This window comes from Cupressus sempervirens, chromosome 10 (genome assembly GCF_028749045.1).
Source record: "Cupressus sempervirens isolate cs-2001-9-10 chromosome 10, ASM2874904v1, whole genome shotgun sequence".
NCBI classification, from domain to species: Eukaryota; Viridiplantae; Streptophyta; class Pinopsida; order Cupressales; family Cupressaceae; genus Cupressus; species Cupressus sempervirens.
In genome coordinates, this window is record NC_143127.1 from 190586602 (window position 1) to 190606699 (window position 20098).

Consider the following 20098-nt stretch of genomic DNA (forward strand, 5'->3'; position numbering starts at 1 on the left):
GGTTAGAAGCAATATTCACATCAAGCCCTAGAACGGGCACTCACCCTCTTGACCCTATGTTGTAGGCACATGTGGATATATAGCATGGGGCAGCCTACCTAGTGGGATGCTTATATCTATGTAACAAACGGATTTTCATAACAAAATAAAGAAGAACTATATCTGGTTTTACATAGAAATGAAAGAGTCTTCTTCAACCAACTTTTGAGACAAAACATTCTTAAATCTTTTTCATGAGACAATAATTGATTTAACTGCTAACGATTCATTGAGATAACCATTCAATTGAAATAACTGGAATAACGATTAAATGAAGTAACTGAAATAACGATTAACTGAAGTAACTGAATAACGATTAACTGAAGTAACTGAAATAACGATTAACTGAAGTACTAAAATTACAATTAACTAAAGTAATTGAAATAATGATTAACTAAAGTACTGAAATAACGATTAACTGAAGTAATTGAAATAGCGATTTCCTATCTTCCGTTGCATATAGTCAAGTAAATATATGATCAATTACAAGAGGAATATAAAGCATAACAAGATTTGAAAGAAGAAAACATACAGGAAGTAATTGGTGGTTCTTTAACTAGTTGTGCAAGCCTTGGCTTTCGGTAAGAGGAGAAGCATTGACTTAGGCTTAACCTCCCAACCTCGGACCATCTCTATCCCCACACAATCTTTTGAGAAGAAAGACCCTTCCTACCTCGGGATCGGGCTTGGGGTACTACTAGTCCTGCCACCTGAGCATTTTCGGTGTTTAGAATGTCCGCATAGTTATGGACCAACATGTCTGAATAACTGGCACTACTGAGATCAAGTGATCTTATGAAGGCAAACATGCCCTTTAACGACCTTGGCCAAGGTTTTTTGGTTGGGTTCAATTACCCGATCACCACTGCTCGACTTGACAACATGGGAACAATAAAAAATGCATGAGCTATTAAATGATTTTCCTTTTTTAAAAATAATATATAATTGTTGTATCTGATTCTATTTCCATGTTATTGCAGATTTCTTTATCACCTCTTCACCACTTCCTTGGCCATCCAGCCAGGTAAGTCCCTGGTGTTTATATCTCAAAGTAAACTAACACATTCTGTTGATACTCAACTAGTGTATGGAAATTACATGTTCCAGTATATAATCAGCTTTTATAACTTGAGGAAAATAATCTTATGACTTGCAGCATTACAATTCAATTTTTTCATACAACAGTAAAAAGATGTATAGACTTGTCATGAACAAATGATCTCGGCTTAGCAAGGGAATAACTGGCTTACTAAGAAACTATTCAGTGACACCAAACAAGATGAAGTTCAGTATTTTGTGGAAATATACCTTACTGCTGAAAGTACGACTGCAGTAATAAATTGATAAGGAAAAAAAAAAAAAAAAATAAAAAAAAAAAAAAATAATATATATATATATATATATATATATATATATATATATATATATACGTATCAATCGATTATGGAAGGTCGACCACATAACCTGGTTGTTGAAAGAAGGAAGAGCCTTGGCTGGGCACTAACAATCCAGTTCTTCCACAGGAGAAATTCCGAATGCACAGCTCTAAGTGATTAATAATCACGACTTTCAACAGAGGTCAAAAGAGAAGGTAAGGATGTGACAATTATTGCAGAGATAAGTTGGAAAATAGAATGGGGAGAAGAAATGAATTCATGTCCTCGGTTTCTCACAACTCCCAAATATAAAGAGGCATTCGATATCTCCAGGCTTTCAAGAAGCTGTAACTCTTAAAGAATGTCTTGCCTTCTTGGACGCCGATATAATATACCAAGTGCGCAATTCGGTTTCTAGTAAAGAATTGAATAAATAAGGAAAAGAATTTGAAGGTTATAAATCAAGGATAATTTGTAATATATTTATCTACTTGCATATAGATGTATTTATAAGATGGCATCATATTATATGTTTTATCCAAGGTTTTATCTTATGTTATGTATATATAATTACATGCTTTATTTGGAAGATTATTTTATCATCTTGTACATGTATTTAAATGTATGTATTAGATAGAATTTTGCACAAAAATGATATTATGGTGTCACCTTTATTTCTATATCTATGTGCACGTACATAAATATGTTACAATGAAATGAGGAAAATGTCAACCATAATTCGATAAAGGTATGTATTTTAATTAAGTTAAAATCATTAGTGTTTATCTAATAGCTTATGCATGTCCAAATGATTGTACCTTGCTATCCTTACCAAGATAGTTAGAGGTCATACCTATTGACCAAATAAGTGGACTAGGACAATACCCCATTTCGTTGATCCCGTTTAGCAATGCTTCTCCCCATTCAATCTTCTCCTGCAATCACCCGTGCAACATTTTCCACGATAATAACAAGTTCCATGATAAATCCATAATAATGTTTTAAGCAAAGGAATTTAATCATTAACCATAATTTTGAAACCAAGCAACTGCTAACTATTATTATCATATGACAAATAATGGATAACAACCATCATAATTAAACAATTAAACAATAATGAATACAACAGATATATTTAACTATCCTTTTCACATGATTAGGAAAAAAAATCCATTCAATTCAACGGCTATAATAAATTTAAATTAGGTCAAAATTTGGGATGTAACAATTTGCACCTTCTATCCATTTTTCCTTATTCATCCCCTTATTGCTTGAGAGCATGATGGGTTTCAGTCAAAGGCTTTCCCTAACTACCAATCCAAACTATGGAATGCCTTAGAGAATCATATAAGGTGTCGGGAGAGAATCATATAAGGTGTCGGGAGCCTGTCCCTTCCAATCAAGTCCAAGAGCACAAACAAACACCTAGTCATTTGGCCTCTTGGCCCCACCTAGGGTTGATGTACTTGATGGGGGACTCAGTGCTGCTGCCTCCTTATCATGTATTTCTACCTTCCAATCAAGCCTAAGAGCACGGAATGAATACCTAGTCATTCTATCTCTTGGCCCCACCAAGGGGTTGGCATACTTGATGGGGGACACAGTGCTGCTGACTTTCTCTCTTCTCAAGTTTGAAATCAGATTTTTCTCTCTTGCTTGATTGAGTTCCTTGTCTTCTTTGATCTATTGCTGAGTATTGTTTTCTCACTTATGCGGGTCAATGTTCCTTTGAAATGTTTTCTTCTGTGGATTCATGAGGGACTATTGACAAGTGATCCTTGAATAATTGGAATAATCCCTTTTATAATCCATTGGTGAAAGGGTCATCATGTTGCATTAGACTTGAGTTACCACCCTCCATTGTTGCTTTTTGAGAGTAATAAATTTATTGCCAAATTGATCTCTCTTGCATTATCTCCTCAAATTAAACCTTCTTTCCTTTATATCTTCTAATAAAAGTGAGAGGTCACTTCTCTTCATCAGCTCTGCCCTTTGGCAGGAGACGAAACCTTTCACATTTGCTACCCTTTGAAATAGTACAACCCTTCATAATTTCTGCCCTTTGAAAGAGTCACAACCTTTCACAATTGGTACCCTTTAGAAGTGTACAACCTTAATTTCTATTCTTTGAAAGAGTCCTTCCTTCTTCCCATTCCTTCATTAATCCTTCCTTGAATCACATGCTCCATTCCTTTTTGCTTTCTCCTCCATCCATATCCAACCCTTCTAGTGTCATTACAAAGTACTTGGATCTTGATTGAAGAGATGGTCATGACTCGTGACTATATTCCCTTCACTGGAGTTTGATATTGCTAGGGCATGATTTTTCAGTGTTTATTTGCTGCTGGGTAGTGAATAACAGCACTAATGAATATATATCAGTTTCACAAGTTGATTGATGTAGACATGCGACCTCATTGGCTAATGTTGTATTGGAGTGTGTAAAAAGCAGTTGGGAATCTTTGCTTTTCAGGCTGGGCATCATTTGGCTTGAGATTTGCTTTATCAAGGACTTATGATGGTGTTAGTATAATTGGACTTGCTTTTGTCTAAAAACAGCAATCAGCCTATTGTTCAATCCTTTCTTGATGATTTGAAGTGGGTTTTGCACTGTTGGGTGATGAAATTCAGTGTATAACATTCTAGGGAGTGTTGAATATATTTTGTAGATTCTTTTACAGTGTACATGGAGTTTCATTAGGGGAGATTTCAATCTGATTGATCACAGTAGCTTAGCAAACATGTAATTAACATTCCCGTGGCATCTCATCTATCAATACATATCAGGCTTGTCCCAGATGCCTAACTATTCCATCCTTTCAAGGTACCACATTGTTCTTCAATTACTGGGTTGTATGGATGGGTGATACTTGGTAATTATTTTGGGTAAACCTGCTGTTATATCCCAATTTTTGGCCCAATTTTAAATGCTCCTTTATAATGTTCATTACAATTTCAAGTTCATCGAGGACGATGAAACACAAGGGGAATGGTATTTTACATCCCAATTAAAAATGTTCATATAGCCGTTGAGGTTTCACATGAAGTCAGTTGACAGTTAAAATTTGTTATAATCATGTGAAATGATAAGATGGTTAATCGTTATAATTTCATATGAAGATGACATTCAAGTTAATTGTTATGATGATATTTTAAAGCTATTTTGAATAGTTGGTTATTTATCATGAATGCATGGGAATTGAAAAGGCGGTTAGCCGTTATGATCATTTATGATTAATAACTTGTTATGTTACTATGATTTAACTGTGGAGAATTTCCTTGTAGGGAGCACATCAAAGGGGTGGAAGCATGGTCAGAAAAAGAATTGGGCACAGGGGCATCACCATCACTGGGCAAATGGGTATGAGTCTTGAATCACCATGGTTGAGGACGTAGCGACTACATAACATGATATATACATTGGACACACATGAGCTAGTTGGACAATCAATAAAACATTAAGCATTTTAACATAATCAAAATACATACCACTAATGGTTTATGTTGACCTTCTGATATTTTTGAATAATACATATATATGTATATGCACATAGGTATAAAAGTATGGTGCCACCATAGTATTAAATTATACAAGCTCATATCTATTAATATACGTATACATAAATATATACCTTGAGAAGATATGAAGTCTTTTGTTTAGGAAACCTTCAAATTCTTTCCTCATATTTATAAGTCTCTATAAGAGATGAGAAGTACACTTGGCATCTCTTTTTAAAGACTGTTGAACCAAGAAGCCGACTATCCTTTTTTATAACTGCTATCAAGAGCTGCGGCTTCTTCCAAGCCTCTATATTATTTCCGTATGTCTTCTTGCTCAAAACAAGTTTGAGAACCAACCCCGAATTCTATAGCTCTACCTCCGTTCCCTCATTTCTTCTCTTTCCTTATTTTTGTGATTGGCATTGAAGATGAATCCGGGTTATTGATTTCGTCATTGAATGTTCTTTGATTTTGAGCTCTGCATATTGAAAACTCAAATTTCAAGAGCTGGTTGTTTGGAGCTAAGCACAGCTCCATATCTTTCGTTGATCAGGTTAAGTGATCAGCTTCCCCAAATCTTATTTGGTATATGTTATGCATTCGATAGTATAGATACAAGGATAGTATCACTGATTTCTAAGTATCGATGCCTTACTGTGATATCGAATACCACATTCAATGAAGCTATCTCACCATGTTAAATCTGAACCAAATACACATGTCATGCTAAGATTACCTCTTTGTTTCAGTTGGTTTTCCAGATTCAAGTTTTAATTCTCTGAAGTTCCTTAAGTGAAGTTCTCGAGTCTTGAGAACTGTATTGTGACAGTGCTGATTTTATATTATTTTTCCAATCAACTGATTTTCAGCAAATGAGTTGATATCCTCTGAGATTAGACACCCAAGACTCACTGACTGGATGGCCAAGAAAGAGGGTGAAGAGGTGGAAGAAAGTTCTGCAAGAACAAGAAAACAAATCAGATTTGATATAATAATTTTTATTACTTTTAAACAACCATTCAATAGCTCATGTTGTCCAATTCATATACTCTGTTGTCGAGTCGAGTGGTGGAATTATTACTAGGATGCTTAGTAGCTGAAAAAGGTGTCCCATGTCTATTCCGGGTAGGGAGGGCCTTTCTAGTTAGAGAAAGTGTGGGGATAAGTTTAAGGTCCGTGGTTTGGGAGGTTAAGCCCCGGGCAATGTTTCCTCTCTCCACAAGATGTCAGGATGTGCATTAGACAAAGATAAGTCAAGCATTCAAACATTTATTGGTAACAGGTATTTTACTTTTATGATGTTTATTCAAATAGAAGATAAGATGGATTGATTTATGTCATCGTTCTTGTTATTTCCTAAAATTAAAGCAACTCTTCTCGTCAATGTAATTGGCAGCTAGTTAGATTGGTTGATCTTCCAACCGAAGATGGAATATATCTATATGCAAGAGATAGGTTTATCTAATGGATTGTTATTTCAGTCTTCCATTTATTTGAATAATGAATATGAGCATATTTTCGTAACTGAATGTTATTGCCATAGTTAGCAATGGAAGGAGAAGAGATGATATAGTGGTATGTGATGCCCTAATGATAAAGTGGTATAGCTAATTGTTCCTAAACTATATTTATGGATTAACTCGGGTTTTGCAGATGCATCCCTAGACGAAGTTCAGTGTTGAAGCGTAAGGTATGTAGATTTTAAATTCCGTGTTAAAATCATTAATGATGTCTTCAATTGTTAGTTATGAAATTTTTCGTTTAACTGATTGTAACCATTAATCTCATTCACACAAACATAACTGATATAATTGTCTTCCTATGAATATAAAGTAATAACTGAATTTCTTTGATATGCTAGTTGTTAGTTAAGACTCGGGAAAAGTGGATGTTACACTTGCAATTGATTAACTCAAACATCAAATGCTAGGTTGTTCGGATGGATAACATTTGTAATTATTTTGGGTAAACCTGCAGTTGTTTACCTCAAACTTCAATTTTTGGGTTGTTTGGATGCATGATATTTGTAATTATTGTGAGTAAGCCTCCACATACATCAGCATTGTAATCTATAATCAGGACTTTATGCCAGTAGTATGTCCAATCATTGCAAGTTTATGTTGTGTTTTATATTGGCATTTAAAAAAAAAGTGGACGTGGCCATTGTAGGGGACCATGGCTCTTACTGGGATGAATGATCCAAGTGTAGCCACACACATCCTCTTTAGTAACTTCATTAGTGCACTGAGTATTGTTAAAAAATAAAGCGATACTCATACACCTATGCGTAATATTGTAACATTGTTCACATTCATGTCAAGGTCTTGCACATTGTTGCACAAGTGGTCTCCAATTAGGCTATATTTGTGTGACATGGAACACAAGTTCTCATGTTTGGCTTCCATTGCTGCTTGGCTGCTTTTGTGCCACATAACATAATCTTACAATGTAATGTACCAATATTTGCTACTCCTATAGTGTCAGTACTAACTACTAGCTAGTACGATTGGCCTATTAGCAGGGTCTTGTAGGCCAATGTGATGGATAGGAAATCCTCTTAGGGGGCTATGATGGCATTTTGGATTCATAGAGTCGGTTCGGTCACTTTTTGGTACTCTCCTCGATTTTAGGAGGAATTCCTATTTTTTAGGGATAAAGTGGGAGTCAACATAGAAACACTAGCTGGCTTCTAGGATCATCTGGATGTTTTTGGCATAATTCCTATTTTTTGAGAAAGTTCCTAAATTTGAGGGTTGAATTTGTTAGAATATATAGTCCACCAATATAACTGGGGGGGGGGGGGGTGTGAATCAGTTATACAACAAATATCACAATTATCAACCTTATTAAATCTTAACCATGTGAGCAATATAATCAGAAACCATAACAACACACTCATGCATATTAACACCAGATATGCTAACTAGGGAAACCCTTGATTAGAGGGAAACCTCGGTGGGGATGGTACCCACAAGATGATATACTAATATAAATATTCCTTGTTAGAGGATGGACCTTGTTAGGAGTCTATGAAATACATTCAGTACATATTAGTCCTTGTTAAGAGACTTTGAATCCCTGTTAGAAGATTCCAACCCTGTTTGTTTTTGTAGAAGGCAAATGAACCCATTGTCCAAACAACTTTAGGGGCAAGACCAATGAATACACTGTCCAAATGATCTTTGTATTATTCCTTGTAGAATAATAGAAATGAACTGTACTTCTCCTTCCTCTTTCTCTGTCCTTTCAACTTAACTTTTGCTCCTTCTGATCTCAATACCAGATCTCGAACTTCGCATCCAATAATCCCCTAGATCGCTTACTCGCACGTACCATCTACTCTGCTCTGGTTTGCACTTCCTTGAACACTTCACATTCCACATGCACAACAACACATCTTACAAACAAGGAAAACATTTTTCCTTTATACCAAGTTCTCAAAACAATTCCTTGAGTTGGCCTTTAGGCTTTCCCAATTTATTATAACAGGACAACAATAAGATAATTAATTATTTGGCACCCATATAGCACTGTCGGCTCACAGTCTATACAACTTCTTCACACGTGCGACTTTAGGGCTTGCGCACTCGTTGATGTCATCATCAGACTATCTTCTATTACTGTCCAATTACGTATCTCCAGATTATATCTCTGTTGGAAGATATAATATAATCATCAAAAAGTGCTTATTAGGTACTCTGCTTCTGCACTGCTCATTGTAAATCACTTATAACTTCCGCATGTCTTCGACTTATGTTACGCGCACTTAACCTCGTCATTAGGACACAATGTGGAACATGTCCTTGACTGCGCATCACCTGACAATTACAACTCTGTCCATATGATCATGAACTTTATTTGCTACACTGCCAGTCTCTACAGAATTACTGCTATGTTGACATCAATGACAAACATAGTCATGAATGCAACATGTTAATATTGCCACATGCTCTCCAATGCTTAGGATACTCCCTCAAAGGAATACCATCAGCATTCATGCTAACAATTGCCAGTTGGCTCATGGGCCGGACAACAACAGAAGACCATCATCTTCAGACAAAGCTTAGATCGGAGACGAGATCAGTGTGATACAAATTATTGAGGAATAATTTAATAATCTCTACAGTTTGGGGGATTAATAAAATAATAAAGTGATTATTATAGTCACTTAGAATATAATAATAAAAAAGTGTTTATTATAAGCACTATTAAAAATAATAAGTGCCACCCTTATGGCACTTTTCTCTAGGTGGTAATCAGTTAATATTATATCTTTAAAAAAGGCCCCTTCCCATGGATCAAATTTTTTAGAAGAGGAAAATAAATTAAAATAAACGTTCTCTAATGTTGTTGAAAATTAAGAAGAAATCCTAAAGAGTTCAAATATGGGATTGGAGTGAAGTTTGGTAGAAAAGTTGAGAGGGAAATTGTTTTGCCTCATCCATGACATTCATTTTTGAATTGCAGCTTTGAGAAGGAACCTTATTGCAGAGGGTTAATTTCTGATGATGGTACGGCTCTGATACCATTGATGAAGTACGCTCTGATACCACTGACGAAGGTATGCTCTGATACCACTGAGGAAGGGCCACACCACCCTTACCAACTCACAACCAAGAATGCAACAATATGAAGACAACGAGATAAAATGCTTCCCAAGTAACCTCCTTGTTTCTAAACCGCAGCCACTAGCTCTTCTCCAACCTTATCCAGGATCCAAGTGTAAACTGCCTCACATTCGGCGCTCTGTCTACACACTCATAAGTCCATCACAATCCTGTTGTAAACTGCCTCACATTTGGCACTCTGTCCACAGACTCAGGAAAACTCACTCTTCACTTCCTCCTTCTCTTTCACACTTTCCAGCTTTCCAAGCTTTACCTTCCACAGCTTCTCCTTCTCGAGCTTCTCCTTCTCAAGCTTCCACTTCTCAAGCTTCCACTTCTCAAACTTTCACTTCTCAAGCTTCTCCTTCTCGCGCTTGATTAGAAATGCTCATATGCCTTGCTTAAATAGGCACTTACCACCCCATGCATGGCTTATCCACAACCTTCTAGAATTCCTCCAGAACCTTCTACAACTTCCATAACCTTTTACAATATCCACAACTTTCTACAATATTCATAACTTTCTAAAATTCTACCCACACACCTCGATAAATGGAATGACAACCATTTTTATTTTATTTTTTCTATTATGCCACCTATGCACCTCGAAAATAGAAATTTCTTCTTTTCTCCTTTTTTCCATTTATTTTATTTTTTTATTATTTCTCCTCTAATTTTCGTCACTTTCTCTCTCCTCCACAATTTTTTTTTTTTTTTTTTTTTCAATAATTTTCCCATGCAAGATGCTCCTGCATCAACTTCAGATTGGTCTACTTGGGTATGGAAATCCCTTTTGGATGCTTGCATGGCGCATGCAGATGCAAGACATCTTCCCTCACAGGATTATCAGTGAGGATTCAATTCAGACCCATTGTGGAATTTGGATTGCTACAGCCAAAATGCAGGGATGTGTTAATTGATTGCAGACTTAAGTATAAATTCCCAGCACAGATCTAAGCTCATGTAGCATTCTGGGAGGCATACACCACTGGGTTGACATAGAGAACACTGATGGGGTGCTGGACGTGGGGTAGGAGAGACTCCAGGTACAAATTGAGGGGTTTCTAATCAATTTTCCACAGATTGGGCTACAAGGAAGGGCCTGCAGGTTAAGACTGGACAATGATGAGGAAGTACTGAAGCCAATATATCCCATTACCTCTTAAGATTGACTCCCAGTAATGGCTGAGCTTGAAATACCAGCCGTTAGATCACTCTAAGGGCTTAAATGCAGTCGCCATCAAGCACTGTGGAGGAGAAATTTCATATATTAGGGTACTGTGAATGATTTTTGACTCCCAGTAATGGCTGAGCTTGAAATACCAGCCGTTAGATCACTCTAAGGGCTTAAATGCAGTCGCCATCAAGCACTGTGGAGGAGAAATTTCATATATTAGGGTACTGTGAATGATTTAACTGCTGCAAAAGACAACCGGTATGGCCTGTATAGATCTGTCATTCTCAGAAGTTTTCAGAAATCGTCAATAGATCAACAGCCATTGGTGCTGATTTCCTTATTAGTTGCATATGTGCTTAGATTTGGTTGCATTGTAGTGTTAGAAATTCTTTAGCATCCGTCATTATTCAAAACAGCAAAAAATAAATTGAAAAAAATCAGAAAACTTCAAAAACACAAAAAATGAAATTTTTTTGTTTCACCTGTCAAAGACGATTCACCTGCAAAACATCAAATCAGGGTGGTTATTACATACAACTAGCAACATATTCATTTGACACATGCTGGCATCTATGCCATGTCACAGTGATCCAGTAATGGGTTTGGCATTTATTTTCATCCCATCTACATAAACACTGTGTGTTTGACACTGGTCAGCATACACGTGGATCTTAGTTGATAACTTACTTGAATAAATGGCTACTTTGTGCATCGCAGAAAGGAGAAGAGGTGTAACAGATTCTCAATCTTATTTCTCTGTAAATTTCCCCTGTTCAATTTGAAACACATTTGCCAGAAGCCTTTTGTAGTCGAACGTATTTTGAATTTTGATTAACATCTGTTTGCCTTTATGGATTCTATAATCTTGTTGCATTACCAGGTGATCTGTAAAATTGTCCTCAAATTGACTGTACGAGTCAGACAAATGCCACTACAACCAATATTTGATTAGTGCCTAGAAATGTAGGAATCATTTTGAAATGCTAATTAAAATTCCAGGGAATTGAAGGACATCACTAAATGTAGTTTTTAGATTTCATGTTCAATGTTTCATTCTTTGATATTGTTAATTGTACAACTAGTGGTGACTGCAATTACTTATGGTTTTGGCTTAGTTATAATTGGAAGATCGTCCACTTCCTTGTGATGAGTTATTAAATGTTACCCAAAATATTGATGTTGTTATATCTGTTTGACTTTTTTTGCGTAGAAACTTTCTGTCTTTAAAAATTTATTGACCATAGAAGTTTGAAGTTTGTAATGATGATTTTAATGGCTTTAAGTTTTGATTGCCTGATGGGTTATGCTATTTCCTATTTCAGGTACTGTTGATGTGAATTTTGAATTTTTTTTTTTTTGCTTAGACTATTTTGGTGATTCATACATGCAGTTTTAAAGACCGGGGCGGTGAATGCAGCTGCAGGGTCTGCATATGCAGAATTTGGAAACACGAGGGTCATAGTATCTGTGTAGGTTTCTTAAGTTTTAACTTCTCTCCATCGTAATGGCATTCTGTGCTTTAGAAAAGTATTTGGAAATGAAAGTGAATGTCTGTTTAAGGAAGTTTTTAATAGACATATTATAAATCATATTATAAAGTAATGGCTCAGTAAGTCAGATCAGTTTTACAGGTATTCGAAAAGATAAAAGATTATTGAATTTCTATTAAACAATGCTACAAGTACATCTTGAAAATTAGACAAGCATGTAAATTCTTAAAGGATGAAAACACAGTGAAAATGAGTGAGTGTTAAACCTTCAATCTAAGCTTTAGGAAATTTCAAATTCGAAATGATTGCTAAACATGGGTCAATGTTGACCCAATGAATTAAATGAAACTGTTGTAAGTGATGAAGTAGGTAGTGATTTCCAGATATCAATTGTCTTATAAACATGTTTCAATCACTTGATAACATATAATGCAACAACCCATGCAAGTCAAGAATGGTCTATCTACAATTCTTATCCATGAATCTTGTCCTATAATAAGCCTGTAGTGTTAAGAAGATACTATGGTTGATTTATGATAATAGGTTTCGCATTTGATTTGTGATATTATTATTTTTTTTATGGTCCTAATGCAAAATAAGAGTATTAAATAATCTGTTATATATTTGGAACAGATTTGGTCCAAGGGAAAGTATGAAGGCACAAGCATATAGTGATGTTGGAAGGTTAAATTGTAGTGTGAGCTTCACAACATTTTCAACTCCTATTAGGGGAAAGCTTAGCCAGGTAACTAATTGTTAACACTTAATTAAAATGTTCTGATCACCCGAGAGTCAGCTAAGAGAAGCATGTACTTCTTATCCATGTAGATCACTATTCAATAGTTTGACAGGGCTGGCAATTATCCTTCACTGAGTTACATTCTGAGCTGAAACTTTTTATCGCACAGGGAGTAGAACATAAAGAGTATTCCACCATGCTGCACAAAGCCTTGGAGGGTGCTGTGATGTTAAATACATTTCCCAAAACTACAGTTGATGTTTTTGCTTTAGTACTTGAATCTGGTGGTGGTAAGTTGAAACCAAGTGTAATCATACTTATCTTAGACCATATCATTCATGTCGCTTTTACTTTTTTGTAGCCTAAATGTTGAGCATTATAAAGACAAATTTCTTCTTTGTAGATTTCTGTTTGCCTGATTTTGATTTAGACTAGTACTTCAATAGTCTTGACTTATTTTCGTTGATGGGGAGAAAGTCGAATGGTTTGAGTTTTGAATGTCTATATGGATAATTGTTTTTGATCTGTCTTGAAGATAGAGTGGAATGACTAATTACATTTTGATCTTTAAATTTTGGTATTTAGATGGAGAGTGATTTTCCCTAGACTCCTTGAGTTTATTTATTATTTATCAATAGCTGATAACACTTTCTAAATCCCTCAGAGCTATTTAAAAGTTAAGTCATTGAGAGACATCATATAAGTCCCGTCTTCCCGTTTTTTCTGGCAAAGAGATCTGAATGGTCAGTCAAATAATGATAAGATTTTAAATTATTGAGTTTTACTGGATTTCAAAGACCCAACTAGTAGTTAGAAGTTTAAAAAATGACAAAATTCTATACCACATATTGGTAATGGAAACCATATTCTACTATGTATAAGTTTTGCACCTCACTGAAAGGGCCAACAAAAATCACTCCGTAAATACAGATTGGCAAAGGAGTTTTGAAGTTTTGTAGCCCACAAAAGCTGGAAGCTATGATTCAGTTCTATTCCTGGCTTAAACTCTACATATAGTCTGTTCATTATCCTCAGTTATTCAGTTGATGCAAACAACTGAATCTTTTAATAGGTAAACTACACAGGGAAAACAGTGCTCCATCAATAGATAGGAAGAAACATAGTTATTATGCACATGTATTGGTTATGCTACTAATAAAACTATATGGGTGAACATAAATAAGGACAGGGGGTGGCAAATTCCAATTCTGCACATGGTTTGTTTTTACTATTAGTAAAAATGTGAGAGAACAACATTTTACTGTCTCTTTAACAGATTGTTAGAGTTGAGAAGTAATGGCAACACTTTGATAAAACATTTCATGTCTGCTAATTTTATTCATGATAAAGTATGCCTCATCCGTAGAGCATCATTCTGGGCCACAGGCTACAGATTCAATTTTCAAAAATAGGTTACATATAAAAATAGGTTATAAAACCATATAAAAGAAATTGCAATTTATCTTTATTCGAATGTTAAATTCTAAACACAATGAATCAATTGAACTAGCAATTATTGAAAATTCTGACTATCAATACATGATTATATTCAATATGATGAATACAATGGGCCAATGTTTATGTGACATAATCTTTTTGATGTCACAGCCTAAATATTGTGGTGGTGCAGATTCAGATTGGGTGTGTACCTAGGGCTGGGACCCATCCATGATCGGGCAGCCACGTGTCCACGAGGGGTCTGGTCTATGCTGCCACTCTCGTAGGACTAAAATTCCATGCTTAATGCTGGTTGTTGCCATTCACTACCAATCCGGGCTTTTGGTGCAGTGGTTGCCTTACAATAGCATCAGAGCTTGGGTTCTGCCTTATAGTAGCACTTTCAAAATCACACAAAACTCCATGATGCACACCATTTTCTAAGATTTTGTTCTATGCCAAAAATAATGTTAAAGGCGCTAGAAATTAGAGAGTTCATGTATGGTGTGCAACTTTTCTCTGCACCCTATGATACTCTTATTTGCTTTTATGGCTGATTTCTGTTTTCTTACGTTTTGGTCTTGTTGTATGGTTCCATTTTCTCTCTTTTGTATGACTCTCCTCTTCTGTATGGTCCTGCCATGTTTCCTTTGTATGGCCCAATATTGTCTCTCTTGTACGGCGCCCAATATTGTCTCTCTTGTACGGCTCCTCTTTCTTCCCTGTGCAGACCTGCCTTGTCTCCTCTGTACAACTCATCTCTTCCTCCTCTAGCAATTGTATGGTGATCGTTCCTGCACCCACTTCCTTGTCTGTACAGTACGAGCATCCTAGATGTTTCTCTTCCCATATGGCGTATGGCCAGTCTGATTATATGTTGTATGAATGTTGTCCGACTTGTGCTTTCCATTGTCATCGTATGGTTTATGGTCTCTACAAGGTTTGTGTGCTTCTTGTATGAAATGCATACGGACTCCATATGGTTTGCTTTGAAATTTGTGAGTTTCTACTTATTCTGTGCTTGGATCGACACTTCCATCATATGGTATTCTACTTGGCTTGTTTCCACTGTACGACCTCTTCTGGTCTCATACAAATATCTTCATGTACTTTTTCTTTCTATTTGGATGGCTTGTTTCATGCGGGTGCTCACAATTACATGACATGAGTTTGGAGCACCTTTATAAATCTCCTTGGTCCACACTGATACTAATGTACTCTCTTGCCTTCCGTTTCTTTTTCTCCTTGGTTGGTGTCCTTGGTTTCTTGTTACACCCCCTCTCTATTGTTTCTATTTGAGTAATTTGTATTTCGGCATGTACTTGAATCCCTTTTTGATATTGTGGAATTTAGTAAATCTTTCAAAATTCAAAATTCTCCTGCTGAGTACTTGAAAATGAACCTTTGTGAGTTAGATGAATTGGTCAAATATGCCGAAGGTTCACCTACCATGTCAACATCTCAACAGGTCAGTAATGCATGTTCTGATGAAACCCCTAGAGTGAACCAATTGCATGATCAAACATGGATGATTCAATTAGAAAACTTAGCCTCTACTTCGTTCACAAAAGACAAACCCAAGCCATTTTATGTGTCTTTATTTATACATGACATTAAATTGAACAATTGCATCATTGATTCCGGGGCCTTTGACAACATAATGCCATCCACTGTAGCTAAAGCTATGTATCTCCCGATGACCAAGACTTTTGACAAATGCTATTAGTGGATTCAAAGCAGGTCCTAATCAAAGATGCACAAGTCTCATTAGCAGCCTTTTCTGAGAAGCGACTAAAATTGACTATATTAGTTGCTGATATCCCAGCCAGCTACCGAATGCTATTGAGTTGGACTTTCTGTAGAGTTCTAGGAGGCGAGATCAAGATGGATTGGTCTCAAGCTATCATTCTTGTTGGAAGCCAAAAAGTAACCATACTTCCTGAAGGTAAATCCAAGTATACTGTCTTCCCCTCTGATGATCCCAGGTCCCAAGGGCCAAATCTTGTATCATTAAACCAACTTTGCTAACTATGTTATTATGCCAAAGAGTGACATTGCAGGCTTGGCAAATTCCCATTAGGAGACTCCTTGGATTATGGAGTTTGATGGCAGTTGTTCCACAGCAGGGTCAGGAGCAGGTGTGGTCCTCATTTTCCTCTAGGAAGAGAAGCTTCCTTTTTCTTTTAAGCTTGAATTTGAGTATACAAAATAACACTGTTGAATATGAAGCTTTATTACTGGGCCTAGAAGAGGCAAAGAAGAAGGGTATTAATTGTGAAACAGGTTAGAAACTTGTTCATGGGTAGAAATGAGAGACTAAAGCACTACCGGAACAGGGTATGGGATGAAATAGAATGGTTTGACGCTTTTTCCATAGAATCCATACCTTGGGAGCTAAAATCTAGAGCCGATGCACTTACAGGATTTGCTTCTTTGTTAATTCCACATCCTGACTTTGCAAAGGATTGTTACACCATTGAATTGATTAACGGCCCCAATGTACCTGATAATGCACATTCCTTTCTGGTTTTTAAAGGTGATGCTCAAATAAACACCTTCTTGCAGGGAGTTGATAAATTTACCTCCAAATATTTCGAAGGTTCAAATGCTGAACGCTTGGAATTCTGCCTGGATAAGGATGTGAATTGCCATTGCAGTTTAAGGGTAACTCTATACCAAAGGGGGTGGTGGATCTTGAAAGGTTGTTCGATAGGAAAGATTGCTTTGTGCATCAAGTATCAAGAAAAGATTGTGGTCAGTATAGTGAATACGAGATAGTAAACATCAGAGATGAACAAGATCCTAGGTTAGTAAATTCAGGAGTATGCTGTGATGTTGATGAGAAAGCCAGATTCTAGAAGTTATCAGAGTTCAAAGATGTCTTCGCTTGGTCCTATGAGGACCTCAAAAATTTCAGGCAGGGCCAGTTCCACCATCATATTCCTCTAAAGCTTGGGGTGTCACCTTTCTGACAGAAATTGAGAACCTATAATCCAAAGGCGACAGATGCCATTTTATGAGAGGTGGATAAGATGCTTAAGGCACGCATCATCTATCTGTTACACCACTCTACATGGGTGGCTATATTGTGCCTATATGCAAAGAGAATGGGGAAATTTGTATTTGCTTATATATCAGGAATTTGAATCGGGCAAGCCTGAAAGACAACTTTTCCCTACTGATAATGGACCATACCCTCCAAACATTGACCAGTTCAGAACTGATGTCCCTTTTAGATGGGTTCTTAGGATATAACTAAATTAATGTGCAGTGGAAGACCTGATGGTACTCTAAATTTTGGCAAATTTTAGAGCTCCAAGCACCATCGTAAAGGGAAAATCTTTAGATCTTACCCACTACCAATATGCTTCAAACCAATAAAAGTCATGATGAGAATGGTGGGAGACACTATAATTATTGAAACTGATGACATGACTGTCAGACTGTGGTCTGTTTCTCATGGAATTTGTGATGGCGAACTAGCATGCCATACTGGCCCAATCAGTTGTGTTGAATACTTGAGTGCTGACAAAGTGTGAGAAATGTTGGATGAGTTATCTGCTGAAGCTTTGGAACAAAAGGTTAAAGAATACGGTATAACTGCTTCAAATACAAAGAATTTCCTTTCAAATCATATCCATTCAGTCTTATATTTTCAACACTCAGGGGTGAGAAAGGCTGAGCAATTATTAAAGTGTTATACCGTCACAATAGTGCTACAGTCGGAATAAAAAACATATGAATGACAGTACTTGTGATACCATGTATATGTGTAAGTCTGCTGCCTTGTGAATTTCTGGAAGCGATGTCTTCGATAATATAGAAACATCAACATATCTTAAATCCCGTTTGGACTTGGAAAGTAAACAAAGATATTGAAAAGAAAACAACAGAATACTGTTTGTGTAGTCCTAATTCTATTCCAAATGCTCTCCAATCATTGAGTATCGAGGCTTCTCTTGGTGTGCCCAATGAAACACTTCCATCAAAGGGAGTTTCGTAGTTTGAAGCTTTTGAAATCACAAGAAACCTTCAGATCAATATCATTGACGGCATCCAAACAGAACAGGGAGCAAAAAAGGAGATATTGAAGGGCAAATATTAAGAAGACGAGTTATGACATGAAGGTCAAGCACAAAGAGACTCTACGTTAGAAGTGAATATATGCACCTAGTGATGTCCTCTGATCATACATCAATAATAATAAACAAATTGAAGACATGGAGCAACAACCTGAACACCTGGAGATGATGGAATGGTATTTGCCGGCAAACACCAAGAATAATAAAGATTCGATTTATTACTAGTAAAATAATATTTATGATGTGTGCATAGAAAAAACACATTCAGCAGTTGAAAATCGTGGAACGAGGAAAGGTCAGTTGAACCCTAGAATCCCGATGAAGCACAAACGGATTGAAGAACAATTCATGAATTGAATGAAAACAAATCTAGTGCCACGGAGGATGTTAGTATGTATGCAAAGATATAAATTTATCACAATGGAGTCTAGTACTTCTACATTGAAGAAAACAACACATTTCTAAGTATGAATGGAACCGCATGAGCAACAAGGGAACTTCTGACTTGAACACGCACACATAGATGAGGAGTTATAATGTTCAAGGAGACGACAGTATATTGCTGTTTATATCAGGAAAATATTTGAGGGAAATGATCATATTAAGCCAAGCTAAATTAAAAGAAATTTACTATTGAAACTGTGTAATTATTTATTTTTAATAATGTGACTATTTACTTTGAAAAGTCATATCTCCGTATTTTTAAGATATAAATAAGGAGACATTCATTTGTAAGAAGACACAATTCAATATTGGAACATATTTCATATTCTGAAAAAGGCATTTTATATTTCTTGTATGGAGGGATAAGGAGATTAATATGACTTTATAATACAAATTCTATTATTTTATTTTTATAATACAAATTCTATTATTTTATTTTTATAATAAAATAAAATGTCTTGTTTATTTTTAAATGACATGAAGATTTAAATTGCAGATGAATCGTCCTTTGTAATTATTTTTTGGAATTCTGTATACAATTTAAATGTTGGATAAGTGGACATGGTCATTTAGCATTTTAAATTTGATCATCATAGATATTGTGAAATATTAAATTGTTTCCGTATCTATGTCTAGTTTGTCTCCCTACTAGAGGAGTTAAAGTTCAATCTGGACTAATTTAAGATTGCATAAATATTTGATCTATAGCATCTTCATCATTTAATTGTTGGCTCAGTTAACCGGTTCTACTATTTAGGCCTGGGTCCTGGTACTAGTATAGTTTTGGTAGTGGTTCTTCTGGGGTACTTCACGGGTTCTCTGTGGGTCCTTTTGTGAAGGACCTACAGTGAACCTGGGCACTTAGGAAGTACCTCAGGGTGGTAGGTTAGTTTATGTATGTATTTCTGATTTGTTCATCAGCATGTTCTTTCTATTAGTTTTAGATACTGTCTTGCAACAGCTTGGTAATATTATTCAAGCCAAATTGTTCTATGTAATGCCCTTAGTTTATGACAGTAGTGAACGACAATCTACTTAGATTCATTTGAAGGTCGGGGTTTTTTTTTGTCATTTATAGATCTAAGGACATGATTGTTGATAGATTTGTAAAAGCCAGCAAATAGTTATGATTGTTGATCATGTTCATTTTGATGTCAATTGCCAATGCATGTAAATTGGAAACTGTATCAGTATTACAATTTATTT

General features: G+C 36.0%; 1 protein-coding gene across 1 annotated transcript in view; it reads left to right on the forward strand.

Moving 5' to 3' along the window:
- RRP41L (3'-5'-exoribonuclease family protein) overlaps window positions 1-20098 on the forward strand; it is a 64452-nt gene that overhangs the window by 3750 nt on the left and 40604 nt on the right. The window contains exons 2-4 of the mRNA XM_089803938.1: window positions 12091-12169; window positions 12824-12935; window positions 13099-13219. Of these exons, the coding sequence (XP_089660064.1) occupies window positions 12091-12169; window positions 12824-12935; window positions 13099-13219 (312 nt within the window). The remainder of the gene's footprint in view (window positions 1-12090; window positions 12170-12823; window positions 12936-13098; window positions 13220-20098) is intronic.